The following is a 15,514-nucleotide window of genomic DNA, read 5'->3' on the forward strand; positions in this document are numbered from 1 at the left end:
AAAGCCCACAGGTTCACGTATTGCACTGTCTCAGAGGGACCCCAGTGGGGTTGGGCCCACCTGCCCACTGCAGTGACTGCTCACCAAGGTGCCCTTGATGGCCTTCCTCTCCTGCCAGTCTCACTTCCCACTCCGTGATCACGTTAGCTGGGATTACCTCCCAAATGAGCTATTTGCAGCCAAATTCTTATCACATCCTAGTAAATAATGAATACCAAAATAACTGGCAAAATGGTAATAAAAATAATATCAAAGTAAACCTTTGTGCATTAAGCTCTTCTCCAAAGCATGTAACAACCACTAAGGTAAACAGTGTCTTGATTAATTAATGAAGGCAATTGCTTAAATTCTACACTTCACTTTGCATGTGGAGGTACTATATTCATTTTAAGGGCATTTCCTGACATATCAAGACATTATCTTTCATAGCTAAAGAACAAGTTTGCAAAAGATTTAATGACTTCCAAGTTCCCATCTTTAACAGTAAAGGTACAAATAGTTAAGATTTATTGACCATTTACTATATGTCAGGCCCTGTGTTAAGTGCTTTGCATCATCCCGCTACCACTGCAACAACCTTATATTATTTTAGAGGTGTTATTATACCCACTTCAAAGTTCTGAACTGGCAAATGGAGAGAAGCTTTGGCAGGATAAACTATTTTTACCCTACAAAATATTATTCTAATAAAGGCTACAATACACACTTGAAGTGAAGAGGAAGATGGGGGCAGGTAACCTGATAATTCAACAGCAACAAATTATCCCTTTCCTCCACAACTTAAGAACATTTTAAGGGCATTTCCTGACATATAGGAAATGTATGAATTATACATACATTTTGGGGGTGAATTATCCACATGGTTGAATCAAATCTTCACTATATATTTTATATTTAGCTAACTTTGAACTTCATCTTAAACAAATGGTAACTGTGATCAGTCCCATAAGCAACTGTGGCTGCAAAAACTGTCAAGGTGATTATTTGATTAGGTAGAACAGAAAATTCAGGTATTTTTAGAGCTGACATTATTGGAATTTTAATAAAATGAGTTGTTTATTCTTGACTTTGTACGACTTCTGGGTTTGTTTTCTAGATACAGAGATGGAATTTGCACCAAAATTCTAAATATAGAGAAATAGTCCTGAGTGTACGGCCAAGTTTTCATGTCAAGATGCTTAAACACTTGTCTGCCCTCATGAAATTGCTGTTGTCTTCCATGAAGCCTTGGCTCCTTGGTTTATTTATATCGACTCACATTACAGCTACTTGATATTTAAAATAAAATGGAAAGTTTGCTGCATTCTACTCAAAACCATGCAAATGGCAGATTTTCCTTTTGCTTCTGGGTGTCTCATTTGTTCAATCTTCTTAGAATAGTAGTCCCGAGCCTGGAAATTACTCAGGTTTCTGGCTGTTCTTTTTCTTTTTTTTTTTTCTTATAATTTAAAAATCAAATGATCTGACTTCATCCTACTTTTGTAAAAGTAGGCAGAAAGCCTGTTCCCTGTTAATGATGAGTTGACCATATTCTGACAGTACTTTAAAAAGAGTTGGATGACATACTGGCAGGAGAAAGTCAATTGGAAAAAAAAAAAGTGTACTCATATTTGGAAAATGAGTCAGTGTCTAGGAACCAACTGCATTCAACACACAAGATTTGCTCCAAAGGAGAAAATTGAAAATGCGTCAAGAGAAGCTGCATAATAAATATGTCTAGAGTTGTCAGGCAGGAAATTCTTTATAAAGAATTTATAAAGAGATGCTCAATTTCTGGAGCATCTCTAGACTAAATTGATAGATTTTTTTAAAACTAAAATATATCACTAAATGCATTCAGAACTTTTCCCTAGAAATGTCAGAGTCTGCATGCCTAAATGTGTTCTGGTAAGTTGATGAGTGTCTCTGCTAAAACAAAATACATGAAAAAAAAAAACCTACCTTTTTAGAGGAGCAAAATTATAATGGCCTATGCCAACATGCCAAATAAGCAGCAGATGCATCACAGAGACTGTATATTAAACAACTAACTTGAAAAAAGATATCCAAAATATCACAATTTTTTCTCCTTTTCCACCTAATAATTAAAGTCACATTATCCCTTCCCTCCCCAAAATAAAAAATGAGGAAAGAATAGACAAGGTTAACACACAAAATGACCTTGAAATGCTGCAAAATGGCCTGTTTGCCTGGATGGTTTAGGAAAGAGGCAAACTCAGGTCTTCACGGGAGATTAAGTTGCTTCCCATGGTCACCCAGTTCAAAGACAGAGCCAAGACTGTTAAGATTCTACTTGTTGTGACACACAATGACATTTGTGAGCATTTATAGCACTGTATAGCTTACAAATCGCTTTCACAGACATTAATCATGTGACCCTTATAACAATCCTGTCAAGCAGGTGGACATGTATCACTATTACTGTTCGCATTTTACAGAAGAGACTAGAGTCCAAGTCTCCAGATAGCTCAGTTTTCTCTCCTCTAACCATTCTTCAAGTTCAACTCTTAAACTGTACGTCCCTAAAAGATTTCAAGTGCTTTCACTTAGATTGCCTCTCATCACACTGATATCAGAGGGATTGTATCTGTTTACAGATTTATTCTATGTCAAGAACATGAGGCTGTTCCCGTCATTACATTCTATGAAATGATGGGTTGATTATTCAAGAAGATGATGAGCGCTCTAGAGCCAATGAAGAAGAAAAAAATCAATGTGATAAATTAGGGGACCAAAATAAACATGCATCACTTCCCTCATGACAACCAGTTACTAGGCCAGAAAACTAGCAAATGAAGCCCCCGGCTTGGGCGTCGTCAGGAACCCTCACTAAAGAGGCACCAGGCACTGCCCCACCCAGCACTGCAGGAAACATCAAAATACTTCTATAGCAACTGTAACTAAGGACATCATTAGGAAATTGAAAATGCAAAAGAAGAAAAAAGAGTCATAAACTGGGGACAAACAAGATTGTTTCCTGGTAGCATGAAGTCCACTGTTCACTCCCAGAAAACATAAATATTTAACCACCCGAGGCAGGCTGTAACCAGCTATTTCAGCTGGCCAAAGCCATCCTCCTGATTTATATTCCTTTTTCTTTTTTTTTTTTTTGGCTGAACTGTGCAGCTTGCGGGATCTCAATTCCCCAACCAGGGATTAAACCCAGGCCACAGCAGTGAAAGTGCCATATCCTAATCACTAGTCGACCAGAGAACTCCCTGACCTATGTGCTTTTAAGAAAAGAAATCAACCAAAGAGTTGAAAACACAAGGAACTCAGAAATGCATGTCCCAAGCATGTGGTAACAGGCTCTAGTCTGATGGATTGGTCATGAGTCAGGAGAGCAGCCCAGTCACTTATTAACTATCAAAACTATTATAGTCAGGCAGGTATTGTCAGGGACAGAGAAGTGAATCAGAAATAGATTCTGTCTTCAGAGTGTTCAGTGTTGTAAGGAGAAATAAAAGATAAATACTATAAAATAAGCTAGAATGTGACAGATATCAAAAGAGAAATAAGATTATTGCTATTAGATTTTAGATTATTGGAAGGTCTTACGGGCTAAATTTTGTCACCCAAAAAGATATGTTAAAATATCCTAACCCTTAGTACCTCAGAATGCGACCTTATTTACAAATAGGGTCTTTGCAAATACAGTGAAGTTAAAATGAGGTCATCAGTGTGGCCCTAATCCACTATGACTGGTGTCCTTATAGGAGAGGAGAATTCCATGGGAGATGGAGACTCAGGGAGAGGACGGCCGCGAGGCGGCAGAGACTGGAGGGGTGCGGCTACAAGCCAAGGAGTGCCGAGGATTGAGAGAAGTAGCAGAAGCCAGGGAGAGGCAAGGATGCATCTGTCCCTGGAGCAGACCAGGAAGAAGACACGTTGATTTCAGACTTCTAGACTCCAGAACTGTGAGAATAAATTTCTGTTGTTTTAAGCCCCCCAGTTATTAATACTTTGTAACTGCAGCCCTAGAAAACTAATACGGAGGGACAGAACACTTTCTACTAAACAGATTCTTGTAAGAAGTACATCTAAATTGAACCTTGAAGAACTTGTAGCATCTGGATGGTAGGAAATGGGATTTCCTATTTATACAATCATAGCATCTACCATTTCTTGAGGACCCACCATGTGCCAAGTATTGTACCAGGAATCATTCATATGTAACTGGCGTGGACATGTAGACCTCACCTCCCTAACTGACCCTCCGCTCCACCCCACAATGGTTGATACACATAGAAGCTTCAGTTTGGTAAATGGAAGAGGAAGGAGGGGTGGGGGTTGGGGAGGGCTGTGGAGGGAGGGGGTCGGAAATGGAGCAGATGGCAAAGTATCTGTTCCCATCCTAGCCCTGGCCGTGAGCCCCCTGTAGAAGAGAGGATGGAAACAAGTTCCAGAACCTCTGTGAGATGTTTTGTTTTGATGTGAAACCCGGTGAGGAAGCAGTCAGAGGCTCCGGAGGCTCTGCATTTGGGGCTGAGACAGCTTCGAGCCAGGGAAGCCACTGTGCTTTCCTCCCAAAGCACCGGGCCACGAGGAGGCACCCAAGGACCAAGCTCTCTGGGAGCAGCAGGGGTCAGCATTCTGGGTGTGGGCTGTGTTCTCACGGTGGACAGTGACCCTGGAGACACTCCAGCCTTGGCAAAGCCACAGCTGGTGGCCTTGCAAGCAGATGGTGGACGTATGGAAGCCGGGGCAGGAGGACAGAGGAGGGCAGAGGCCCGTGGCAACTGCGACAGAGGCAGGTTGGCAAGTGAGCGTCTTTGGGAACTTCTAGAGCTAGCCGGAAATACTTTGAAGGGAGTTAACTGCCTGCAGCCAAGTATGATAGGAATTCATGCCATAAAAATTAGAATATGAAGAGAATGTGAGACCTTGTTTGGAGATAGCAAGCTGATGAGGCTCGGAACACACTGCTTAGGACAGATTTTCCCACTTAATTCAACCGAAACCCATCATTATCCCCACTTTACAGGCCAGAAAACTGAGGCTAAGGAAGTTAAATAACCTTCCCATCCTGTGACCCAATCACTAAGTGACTGAATCAGAAATAAAACCGGGACTTCCCTGGTGGCGGGGTGGATAAGACTCTGTGCTCCCAATGCAGGGGGCCCAGGTTCGATCCCTGGTCAGGGAACTAGATCCCACATGCATGCCTCAACTAAGGAGCCCACGTGTGGCAACTAAGACCAGGTGCCACTAAATAAATAGTATTAATAAATAAATAAATAAAACGTTAAAACAAAAACAAAAAAACATATCTGTCTGCCACTAAGGTCTGTGCTATTGCTGCTATTCCACAGTTGCTGATCTAGGCAGGGGGAAAGCATGACACTTGCAAGGAGTCTGGAAAAGGCTGCAGTAGGTCAGGACACCAGCCAGGGTCCTGGCAAGAAACAGAATGCAACCCAAGTTGTTTGAATGAAGAGACGAATAAAGATACTACTGACACAGCTGTGGGCAGGATTAAGAGAACCGACAGGGGATGGTCAGTCAGCCAGAGGCCTGCAGTAGATGGAAGCCATTACAGTCCTAGTGGGTCCTAGCAGGACGTGGAGCCACGGAGGAAAGGCCACCAGCCACATCCATAATCCTGGAAGGACGTGGCCCTGCCAGAGACGCAGCAGCAAAGCAGGGAGAGTGGGGAAGGATAATCTGATCTCTCCTCTCACTCCCCATCTGCCCCTGCCACGTACCAGCTATGCCCCCTGGAAACCTGCTGTCGGGGAGCCTGGGAGAGGCAGGCAGCGGCGGGGATGGGAGACTCACAGAGACGGAGGAGAAGGAAGACATTTCCATGGAGAGAAGGGACATTGAGGCCACATGCTGGGCTGGGCCATTTCCTGCCCTACTCTGGCCTGTCCTATGTCACAGAGGATCACTGCTCCCAGCCTCCTTTGCCCTCTGTTTTCTGCATCAGTTCAGCCAGAGGGAGGCCCTGACGGAGACTCTGGGGCAGGAGAGGAGAAGCCAGGGCATTTTCTCCTCTCTTGGTGCCTTGGGTGTTGTCTATAGCAGTAGCTGCCTCTCCCATGGACCCAACTCTTGCTGCAAGACCTGTTGTGGTTCCAGCTTCTTCCTGGCCACCCAGGAAGAAGGTCCTTTTGTCCCTTAAGCTCTAGGCAGTGGCAGCAGCGTCTTGCTCTGAATGACCTCAGGGATGCCTCTCTGTCCCACTTCAGGCCTCTCTGCTCTGTCAACTCCCGTGTAACGAATCCCTTATGCTAAATTCTGTCTATTTAAAATATCAAGACTATTTGCTGGACCCTGACTGACATAGGAAACTCACATCAGAAACCTCAACCTTCCCAGAAAGTGGGGGGGAAATGAATGTAAGCATGACCTGCATATCATGAAAGCACTGAGTAAATCACTATTGTGAGCCGGTCCTTTCCTCTCACTGGAGGTCACGCCAGTGAGACTTTCTTACCCCTGGGGGTCGCACACAGCCTTGTAAGAACTATCCTATCAGAATTCTTGGTCTTCTTGCTGACTTGTCCTCCTGCTGCAGCTATCTTATCAACACCATCCCTGAAGCGAGCAAATTCTCTACTTTCTCTGTTCCTGCTTGTTTACCAGAGAAATAACTACTTGGCCAAAAATCTCTTCTCCTGGAATGTTTATCTGCTCTGTTCACTATATCCATAGCCCGCATTTCCAACAATCCTACACCCATGTCTTTCCGCAGAGTCCCTTGAATCCATTAAGGTCCCTCTCAGTTGATACAAAGGAAATCTACTAAGAATCAAAGCCCCCAAATTTATTGACAACATGCTATAATTTCATACATGGAATTATAAAAAAACTGGAATGGGTTTTTAAAAATGAAATAAATGCTGATCTAGAAAACCTGACATAGAAAAATCAATACGTTATTAAAGTGATTATCCACAAAACAGTTTAGTACCTTTTTCACTTTAGAATACCACACTCCCACCATGCACTTGGAATTTGATTCAATTTACAAAGTTTCCATTTGCCCACAACTCTTCAGGACCACCTGCCTTTGCAAACTGAGTTCCAGCTCCAATCAAGGGTCCAAACACTTATCAGGACATTTCAGACAGAGGTTCAGTGTTTCTCGAACACATACTTTTTGTTCTAAGCTGGGATGCACTTTAGTTGTTGAATGCTGAGGTGTGGTTTGCAGGAAACCACATTCTTGGTGTGATTCTTTCCTACGCTCCACCCACGCCCTCTGCCACTGTCTTCGGAATTCCTCCCATGCCTAAGCCTAGACGTGCATGTGGTCATTATTATTTTTTTAAATTTATTTTTGGGCTGCGTTGGGTCTTTGTTGCTGTGCGTGGGCTTGCTCTAGTTGCAGCAAGTGGGGGCTACTCTTTGTTGTGGTGCGCGGGCTTCTCATTGCAGTGACTTCTCTTGTCTTGGAGCACAGGCTCTAGGCTTGTGGGCTTCAGTAATTGCAGCATATGGCCTCAGTAGTTATGGCACTCCGGCTCTAGGGCACGCGGGCTTCAGTAGTTGTGGCTCGCGGGTTCTAGAGTGCGGGCTCAGTAGTTGTGCACGGGCTTAGCTGCTCCACGGCATGTGGGATCTTCCTGGACCAGCGTTCAAACCCATGTCCCCTGCATTGGCAGGCAGATTCTTAACCACTGTGGCACCAGGGAAGTCCCACATGTGGTCATTACTGAGGAGTGCTCTTAGGAACAGCCCTTACAGAGTGAGGAAGCAAGATCGGGCAGAAAGAAATGCGGAGCTAACTTAGATGCAACTGAGGTTTGGCCAATCCCATGGGAAGCTCTGGAGCCAGGGTGGCCCTTCAGATATGTTCTGAATTGAGGCAAGGGTCGGGTCTTTATCTTCCCACATCTGACCACTCAGCCCAGAGTGTGGGCTGCCATGGGGGGCACCCTTGGGCCAGGCCATGTGCTTCAGCCAAGGGCCATGCCTGGTAGGCAGTGGGGATGGGGTGCCAAGGGTGAGGATGGAAGTAAGAGGGTGGGAGTCAGGGTGGGGCTGTCTGGGGGCCATCATCAGCAAGCACTGTTCCCAGCTGCCGAGGGAATCAAAGCCTTGGTTCTGACCAGGGATCAGCAGGAACAGCACAGTGTCCACTCCACCCTAGAGAGGCAGAGGATGTGTCTTTGCTTCTTGACATCGGGCTCTGCCTGTGTGACTTGCCTTGCCCAGTGGAATGAGACAGAAGTGAGTGTGCAGTTCCAAGAGACCTTGCATATTTCCAACCTCTTTCTTATACATGTGCAGGCTGACCTGCTAGGCACAGGCAGAAGGTGAGAGGCACTTAGAGCACAACCACCGGAGCAGACCAGCCACCAGGCCAAGCCCAGTGTAGACCCACAAACCCCCAGGGTGGCCCATAGTCACCATAGAAATAAGTGCTTGTTTGTATGATGTGGTTTGTTATGCGTTGATAGCAAGTCCCTAGGACAGGCTCTGGCTCAGCAGATCTGGTCCAGTGTCCAGTACCTGTGACAGTTAAATCTATGTGTAACCGTGACTGGCTGTGGGTGCCCAGATTCAACATGATCCCTTGGTGTGTCTGTGAGGGTGTTTCCAGGTGAGATTAACATTTGAATCAGGGGACTAACTTGTTCCCCTCAGTGTGAGTGGACAGCATCTACTTTTGAGGCCCTTAAATAGCACAAAAGGCAGAGGAAGGAGGAGTTCATCATTTTTCCCCCCACCTCGCTACTTGAGCTGGACATCTCACCTTATCTTCTCCTGCCCTTGGACTGGGATTTACACCATCAGCTCCCCTGGCTTGTAGGCCTTTGGACTTGGACTGAATCACACCACTGGCTTTCCTGGGCTCCAGCGTGCAGACAGCAGATACCACCTTCTTAGGGGACTTCTCAGTCTCCACAATTCCTCATAATAAATTTCCACAAGGCGAGTCAGAAGCACTTGATCACTATGAGTTATGGTCCATATACACACTTTTATTTCTAGGTGCACAAATAATGCCCCTGGAAGATACTGTGGATGAAGCGGTGTAGCAGAGAATGGGCCAGTTCCCACTGCCCTCCAGCCCCCTAGGCTGCCTCTGTCCTGCCCTCCGCCCTCCGCATGTGTAGGTTCTGGCCATGTAGGAGGAGCTGGAGTTGGGTTCAGCAGAGCCAATGGTAAACTGGAATGTCTCCCTGTGGGTTCCTGGACCCTTGAGCCAAAGACAATATCAGATGGAAGAGGCAAGAAAGAACAGGGGCAGGTGTCTCTGGTCCTATGCTGGTCTTGCCCCATGGCTTCCGGGCTCTGGGGTTTTCTTCACTTTGCAGCACGTCATGTTCTGAGGCATCAAGAATGGTCTGTGGGGCCCTCCTTGTGCAGCCACTTCAAATGCTGCTATAGCCGGAGAGATTTTGTTCCCTGAAATTCTACTGCCAGGTTTTGGCAGTGTGCTTTGCTTTTTTCCTCTTCCTTTTAAAGCTGACAAGGAGAAACAAAGTGCAGAAATAATGTTGACCAAATAAAGAGACACTATGCTTTTTTTTAAAACCTCATTTGCGTCAGAAAAGCCATTCCCAAATGAGCCATAACCAGATGAGACTATACATACCCCAAGTCTTACAAGAGAAAGTTCTAATTGCAGACTTCATATTTTATGAGCAGGGCGTCCAAAGGGAGTTGAGACTTTGAAATTGTTCACGTCTCTCGCTCTGAAATCTTCACTATGGCACACTGTTCCTAATTATTAGGTTATTTAATTTTAAACATGAGAGAAACTGAGAGTCCTCCCCCTTCACTTCCCAAATTCCTAAAACAGCTACTTGTTGTTTTTAATGGTGCTGAAAAAAAAAAAAAAAGAAAGAAAAGAAAAGAGAAAAGAAAACAGTGCATTCCTGAAACATTACAAAAGACCAACAGAAGACAAGCAAGGGCAGCACACTGAAGAGAATCCTGGGGAAGGGCTTCTCAGACATTTACACCAACACCCTAGCGAAAGAGGAGAGGAGAATGGCCCCTGGGACATGCGGAGTATAAATAAAAGTGAAAATTCCTCACATCAGTAAGAGCTCACTATGCCAGCCGCTCTCCCCACATTTAACATGTGCTTGTCCTTTATTCTCATGATAACCTCATGAGGCAGGTGACACTATTACTCCCATTTTATAGATGAGAAGATTGAGAAACTGATACACAAACAGGTTAAGCAAGTTCCCAAGGCCCACAGCTAGAAAGTGGTAGAGCTGAGATTCAAAGTCCTGCTCCAAAGCCTGTGGTTTCAACCCTGAGTCGCCATGAATAGTCTGTCACCAGCTTAAAAAAGCGCATGGAGGATAGGAGACAAAGATGCAGGGTAGGAGGACTTGAGCTCACCTCCTCTCATGAGCACACCAAAATCACAACTAATGGCTGAACAACCATCAATAAAAAAGACTGGAACCTACCAACAAAGGTATTCTACATCCAAAGACAGAGAAGAAACCACAATGAGACAGTAAGAGGGGTACACTTGTGATATAATCAAAAATGCATATGGATATTTCATTCTAGTCCATGATATTTACATGTTTGCTTTAAGCTAAAAATATTTCTTTCAAAGATTTTTATCTACATTTTCTGATGCCCTACTTCCCTTCTAAGTAAAATATGCCCCAAGAAGGTACACCAAGCATTTGAGGTGGTGTGCTCAGTTTGAGGAACACTGGCCCAGGGTAGGTAACTTGCCCCCCCAAAATAAAAATACCTTTATTGTATCAGTCATGATTAATGTGTTCAATTAACCAAATATATAAGAAAGATTAGTTTCTTCCCCAAAGTCAAAGCAACTAATTCTAAAGGGTTGTGGGTAAAATGGAATTGAACAAAATAGATTAACAGTAATTTAGCAGGAGAAAGGAGGCTGACACATGAGTTAGATGAGGCTCACCATGGCTAAACTCAAAATAAACATAAGACTTGACATAAGGCAGAGCATCTTATGAGCAGGATATTTTTAGTTTGGACTGAGATATAAGGACATGTGAAAGAGAGAGAGAGGAAGAATGTGTGTGTGCATGCATGTGTGTGTGTGTGTGTGTGTGTGTAAGAGGGAGAGAGAAAATTTGGAGAAGGAGCTCAAAGTCTGCTTTTGTTATAAAAGATATTGCAATTTTTTTTTTTTTTTTTGCGGTACACGGGCCTCTCACTGTTGTGGCCTCTCCCATTGCGGAGCACAGGCTCCGGATGCGCAGGCTCAGCGGCCATGGCTCACGGGCCCAGCCACTCTACGGCATGTGGGATTTTCCCGGACTGGGGCACAAACCCGTGTCCCCTGCATCGGCAGGCGGACTCTCAACCACTGTGCCACCAGTGAAGCCCAAGATATTGCAATTTAATGGGGGAAAAAGTAGAAGATTTAGAGCAAATTCAGCCATGAATGAGAACTTTGTATGTAATACTTAATGAGTGCAACTTATTTTATCAAATCTAAAACATCATCAGTTACAAAATTCATTCAAATTTCAAAGATCAAAAACGTTTTTTAAAAATTTCATCCTGGAATTAATGAAATACAATCATTTATCTGAACCCCATTTGCAAAATGAAGATAATATATATTACAGCCTTGCAGGGTGATGGTGGAGGATAAATGAGGTAACATATGCCTAACAAACACATAGTGGGTCCTCAGGAAACATAAGGTGATTATTATTTCTACCCCTTTTTGCCAAAAGCAAGTTGATTTCCTTCTTCAGAATAATATTTTAATTTTTACTACAAAAGCTTAAGTTACAAAAGGGGGCATTCACCTTATCACAAATGAAAACAATATGCTGATGGATAAAGCAAGACAGTATTTATCTTCCTCCCCAGTTTGTTCAATGTTTATAGAACAAATATATGTATGTGAGTATCTACACACACAAAGACAGGGATAAATCACTTTTTAAAATTTATTCACTTGAGCACTGCACTGCATAACAGATAAAGAATGACATTAGAGGAGACACAATTCATTAATTCTCTTTTTATTCTTTTTTAATTTTTTTTTTTTTTTTTTGTGGTACGCGGGCCTCTCACTGTTGTGGCCTCTCCCGTTGCGGAGCACAGGCTCCAGACGCGCAGGCTCAGTGGCCATGGCTCACAGGCCTAGCCGCTCCGCGACATGTGGGATCTTCCCGGACCGGGGCACGAACCCGTGTCCCCTGCATTGGCAGGCAGACTCTCAACCACTGCACCACCAGGGAAGCCCATTAATTCTCTTTTTAAAAGTGTTAGGTACTATCGGTGAAATGAATATAAATTACACCATGCTTATACTTAAGGAGCTTTAGAGACTAGTAATGTCTTTCTTATATTTGTGTCTTGAAGCTTTTTCCAATCATCCTAATTAGATAGTCTTTCCCACCTTCACAAGTCTGTGGATTTCTGTATTATGCTTATCATTTTTATGCAACACGGCATACGGTGGTTATTTATGTTTATATCTTATCACCTCTCCCAGCACATTGAAAAAATAGACATGACAGGCTGTGGCCATGACCCAGCACTGGTCGCTGGAAAGAGCAGTGGAAAGATAAGATTGCAAATAAATGGAGAGTAATTCTAACGACCAGCCATGGGTTCTAGGCCATATAGAGAAGGGCTAGAAGCCAAGGCACTGAAAGATGAATTAAATAAAGGGATCGAGGTGATCAAGCTTTCCTTGTGCTCAACAGTAGGTGCAGCTTCAGTGAGATGTGAGAATTGGAAGGAATGGGGTTGAGAACTACAGAGAAGGAAAGGGACATTTATATTGTCACATGGGAGAGAAGTTCAGAGTGATGAAAACGTTCCTGTTATGACTCTCCCAGTGGGTAATGGAAATAAGATTCAAGAGTTGAGGTGAAAATCTATTGAACTGAGGTGGTAAATACATTCTACAAGCAAGGATGCTAGAAGGTCCATGGTTGTTGAAACACCCAGGACAAATTCAGAAGTTAAAGTAGCAGGGACAACAGTGAGCTTGATGCCATTAGATCTTCTGAGAGTGTGTGTATGTCCGTGAACCACAGCCACAGGTTGGAGAGTGCGTGGCATAGCTCAATGTAGCAAAGGAAGAGGAGCATTTTCACCAGGATGAAAGTGTAATGATGTCTTACAGTGGTTCTCAAAGGGTGGTTCCTGAGCCTCAGTATCAGCATCACCTAGAAACTTGTTAAAAACGCACATTCTAGTCTCCACTCCAGATTGACAGAATCAGAAACTGAGGGTAGGGCTCAGAAATTGGTGTTTGGACAAGCCCTTGTGATAGCCGCTTGTCTTGAAGTGGCTGTGGGGAGGACTGAAGGATGAGTCAGCACCACCCACTGACCATCACAGCCATCTCTTGAGTCACCTGTGAAGTTCAGATTCCAATGAAAGCCAAGAAATGGAGGAGGGAGCATCGTGGAGAAAGTGTGGGGGGAGAGAAGAGACAGTTACAGTGGAACAGGTTTCCAGAGACAGCCTGAATGTGGACCCTACTCCTTGCTATCCTCAGCCCTTGCATGAGCTCAGCCGTCCACGACGGAAACTAGGGACAAGCTGGACGAATAACTATAATGTCAATGCTTTATAGTGACCATAGTTATACTGCTAATAACTATATATAATTAGTAACTATTAACCCAGGTGCAATCATAAAACCAGCAGGGGGTTAGGCTCCTGATCCCCCAGTGCTGAAGGGTGGGACATTGCTTTGTCAGATGGAACAGGTACAGCCACATGGACTAATGATTTCTCAGCTTAGCCTCACAGCCTGTGGTACCTAAGAAGCACTCAAGTTCATGGAGTGATTTATATGCCAAGTCTTGTACTCACAGCCTCCCGCTTTGCTGTGATACAAACCCCTCCTGAACCACCACCGGGATCATTCCCCAAACGGAACTAAGTACACTTCGGGTTGCTTCAGCCCTAATTACACAGGTTCCTTCACTGTTGTTTATGTCATTTGAATGTTGTTTTCTTAGGAAGTTGAGGAGGGGTCCTGAAACCCAGATCACGAGGCAGCACCTGCAGAGTTCATTATAGTTGGACCCTCCCCCGTCCTGGTGCACCACAGCTTTGCTCTTGGCTCTCTGCACTTCTGAATCCCAGGAGTGTAAACACTGGGAAACCTCACCCTCTATCTTGTCTGAAACTTCCAATGGCCCCCTGAATTTACTGATCTATTTCAAATAACTACTAACCCAACACATTTCTTTCCTTCAATAAAATAGATCTCCTTTCTAATCAATACAACCCCCAATGGACAAGGCAGGAAGGTAGGATTAAGCATCCATAGTGAGGAGTGTGGGGTCTGAGGAAGTACAGAACCGCAGTGGGAACGTGCTTAAGGCGAGAGCTTGGAAACTTAGACAGACTCAGGTTCCAGAATGAGATAAGCCAGTTATTAGCTGTGTGATCCTGGAAATCACGATAGTGTTAAAGGTTAAGTGATAATGCATATAAAAGTGCAGAATTCCCAGTAGATGGGGAAACTCAATAAATGGTAACTTGATTTTGCATTTCTTATAAATAAACAACACCATCCTGCAGGCCAATTTTAAAAAATGCATAATGCAGAATCAAGTGATAATCGTGTATTTACTGCTTTCTATAAACGTAAAAATATTCCTAAGGAGGGAGATACTATTAAGTCTTTTAAATAAGATTCAGGAAGAAATATAGTCAGCACTATGCTGTGATGTATCCAAAGTGAGAAGAAGACATGTCTTCATCCTCAGTGGGGAAGACATGGAATTTTTTAAAACAATTTTTTTAGAGGAGTTTTGGGTTTACAACAAAATTGAGAGGTATGGAAATTTCCCATATACTCTCTGCCCCCACACATGCATAGCCTCTCCCATTATCAATAAAACTCACCAGAGGGATGTTTTTTTACTAAGGATGAACCTACATTGATAAAACGTAATTACCCACAGTTCATCATTTACAGTTAACTCTTGGTGCTGTATATTCTACAAATTTGGACACAAGTATAATGGCATATATCCATCATTAACATATCATACAGAGAATTTTCACTGTCCTAAAAATTCTCTATGCTCTGCCTATTACTCCCTCCCCACTTGTACCCTGGCAACTGCTGATCTTTTAATCTTCTTCATAGTTTTGCCCTTTCCAAAATTCCTTTTAGTTGGAATCATACAGTATACAACATTTGCTGATTGCTTCTTTCACTTAGTAATGTGCATTTAAAGTTCCTCCATGTTTTTTCATGGCTTGATAGCTCATTTCTTTTTAGTGCTGAACAATATTTCCACTGTCTGGATGTATCACAGTTTATTTATCCATTCACCTACTGAAGGATATCTTGGTTGCCTCCAAGTTAGCCAGTTATAAATAAAGCTTCTATAAACAACTATGTGCAGGTTTTTGTGTGGACAAAAGTTTTCAACTCCTTTGGGCAAATATAAAGTGTAAATACCAAGCAATAGCTGAACTGTATGGTAAGAGTAGGTTTAGTTTTGTAAGAAACTGCCGAATTGTCTTCCAAAGTGGCTGGACCAATTTGCATTCCCATCACCAATACATCAGAGTTATTTCTTTGCATCCTCACCAGCATTTGGTGTTG

General features: G+C 43.5%; 1 protein-coding gene across 1 annotated transcript in view; it reads right to left on the bottom strand.

Moving 5' to 3' along the window:
* Nucleotides 1-8,514: 8,514 nt before the first annotated feature.
* The window catches only part of LOC308624277 (uncharacterized protein), a gene marked incomplete at its 5' end in the record, with an annotated part of 42,918 nt that continues 35,918 nt past the window's right edge, over nt 8,515-15,514 (bottom strand). Inside the window, one exon of the mRNA XM_081247365.1 lies at nt 8,515-9,420. Within this exon, the coding sequence (XP_081103491.1) occupies nt 9,215-9,420 (206 nt within the window). The 3' untranslated portion in view covers nt 8,515-9,214. The remainder of the gene's footprint in view (nt 9,421-15,514) is intronic.

Source organism: Mesoplodon bidens (assembly GCF_964165515.1).
Source record: "Mesoplodon bidens genome assembly, chromosome: 10".
Taxonomy (NCBI): domain Eukaryota; kingdom Metazoa; phylum Chordata; class Mammalia; order Artiodactyla; family Ziphiidae; genus Mesoplodon; species Mesoplodon bidens.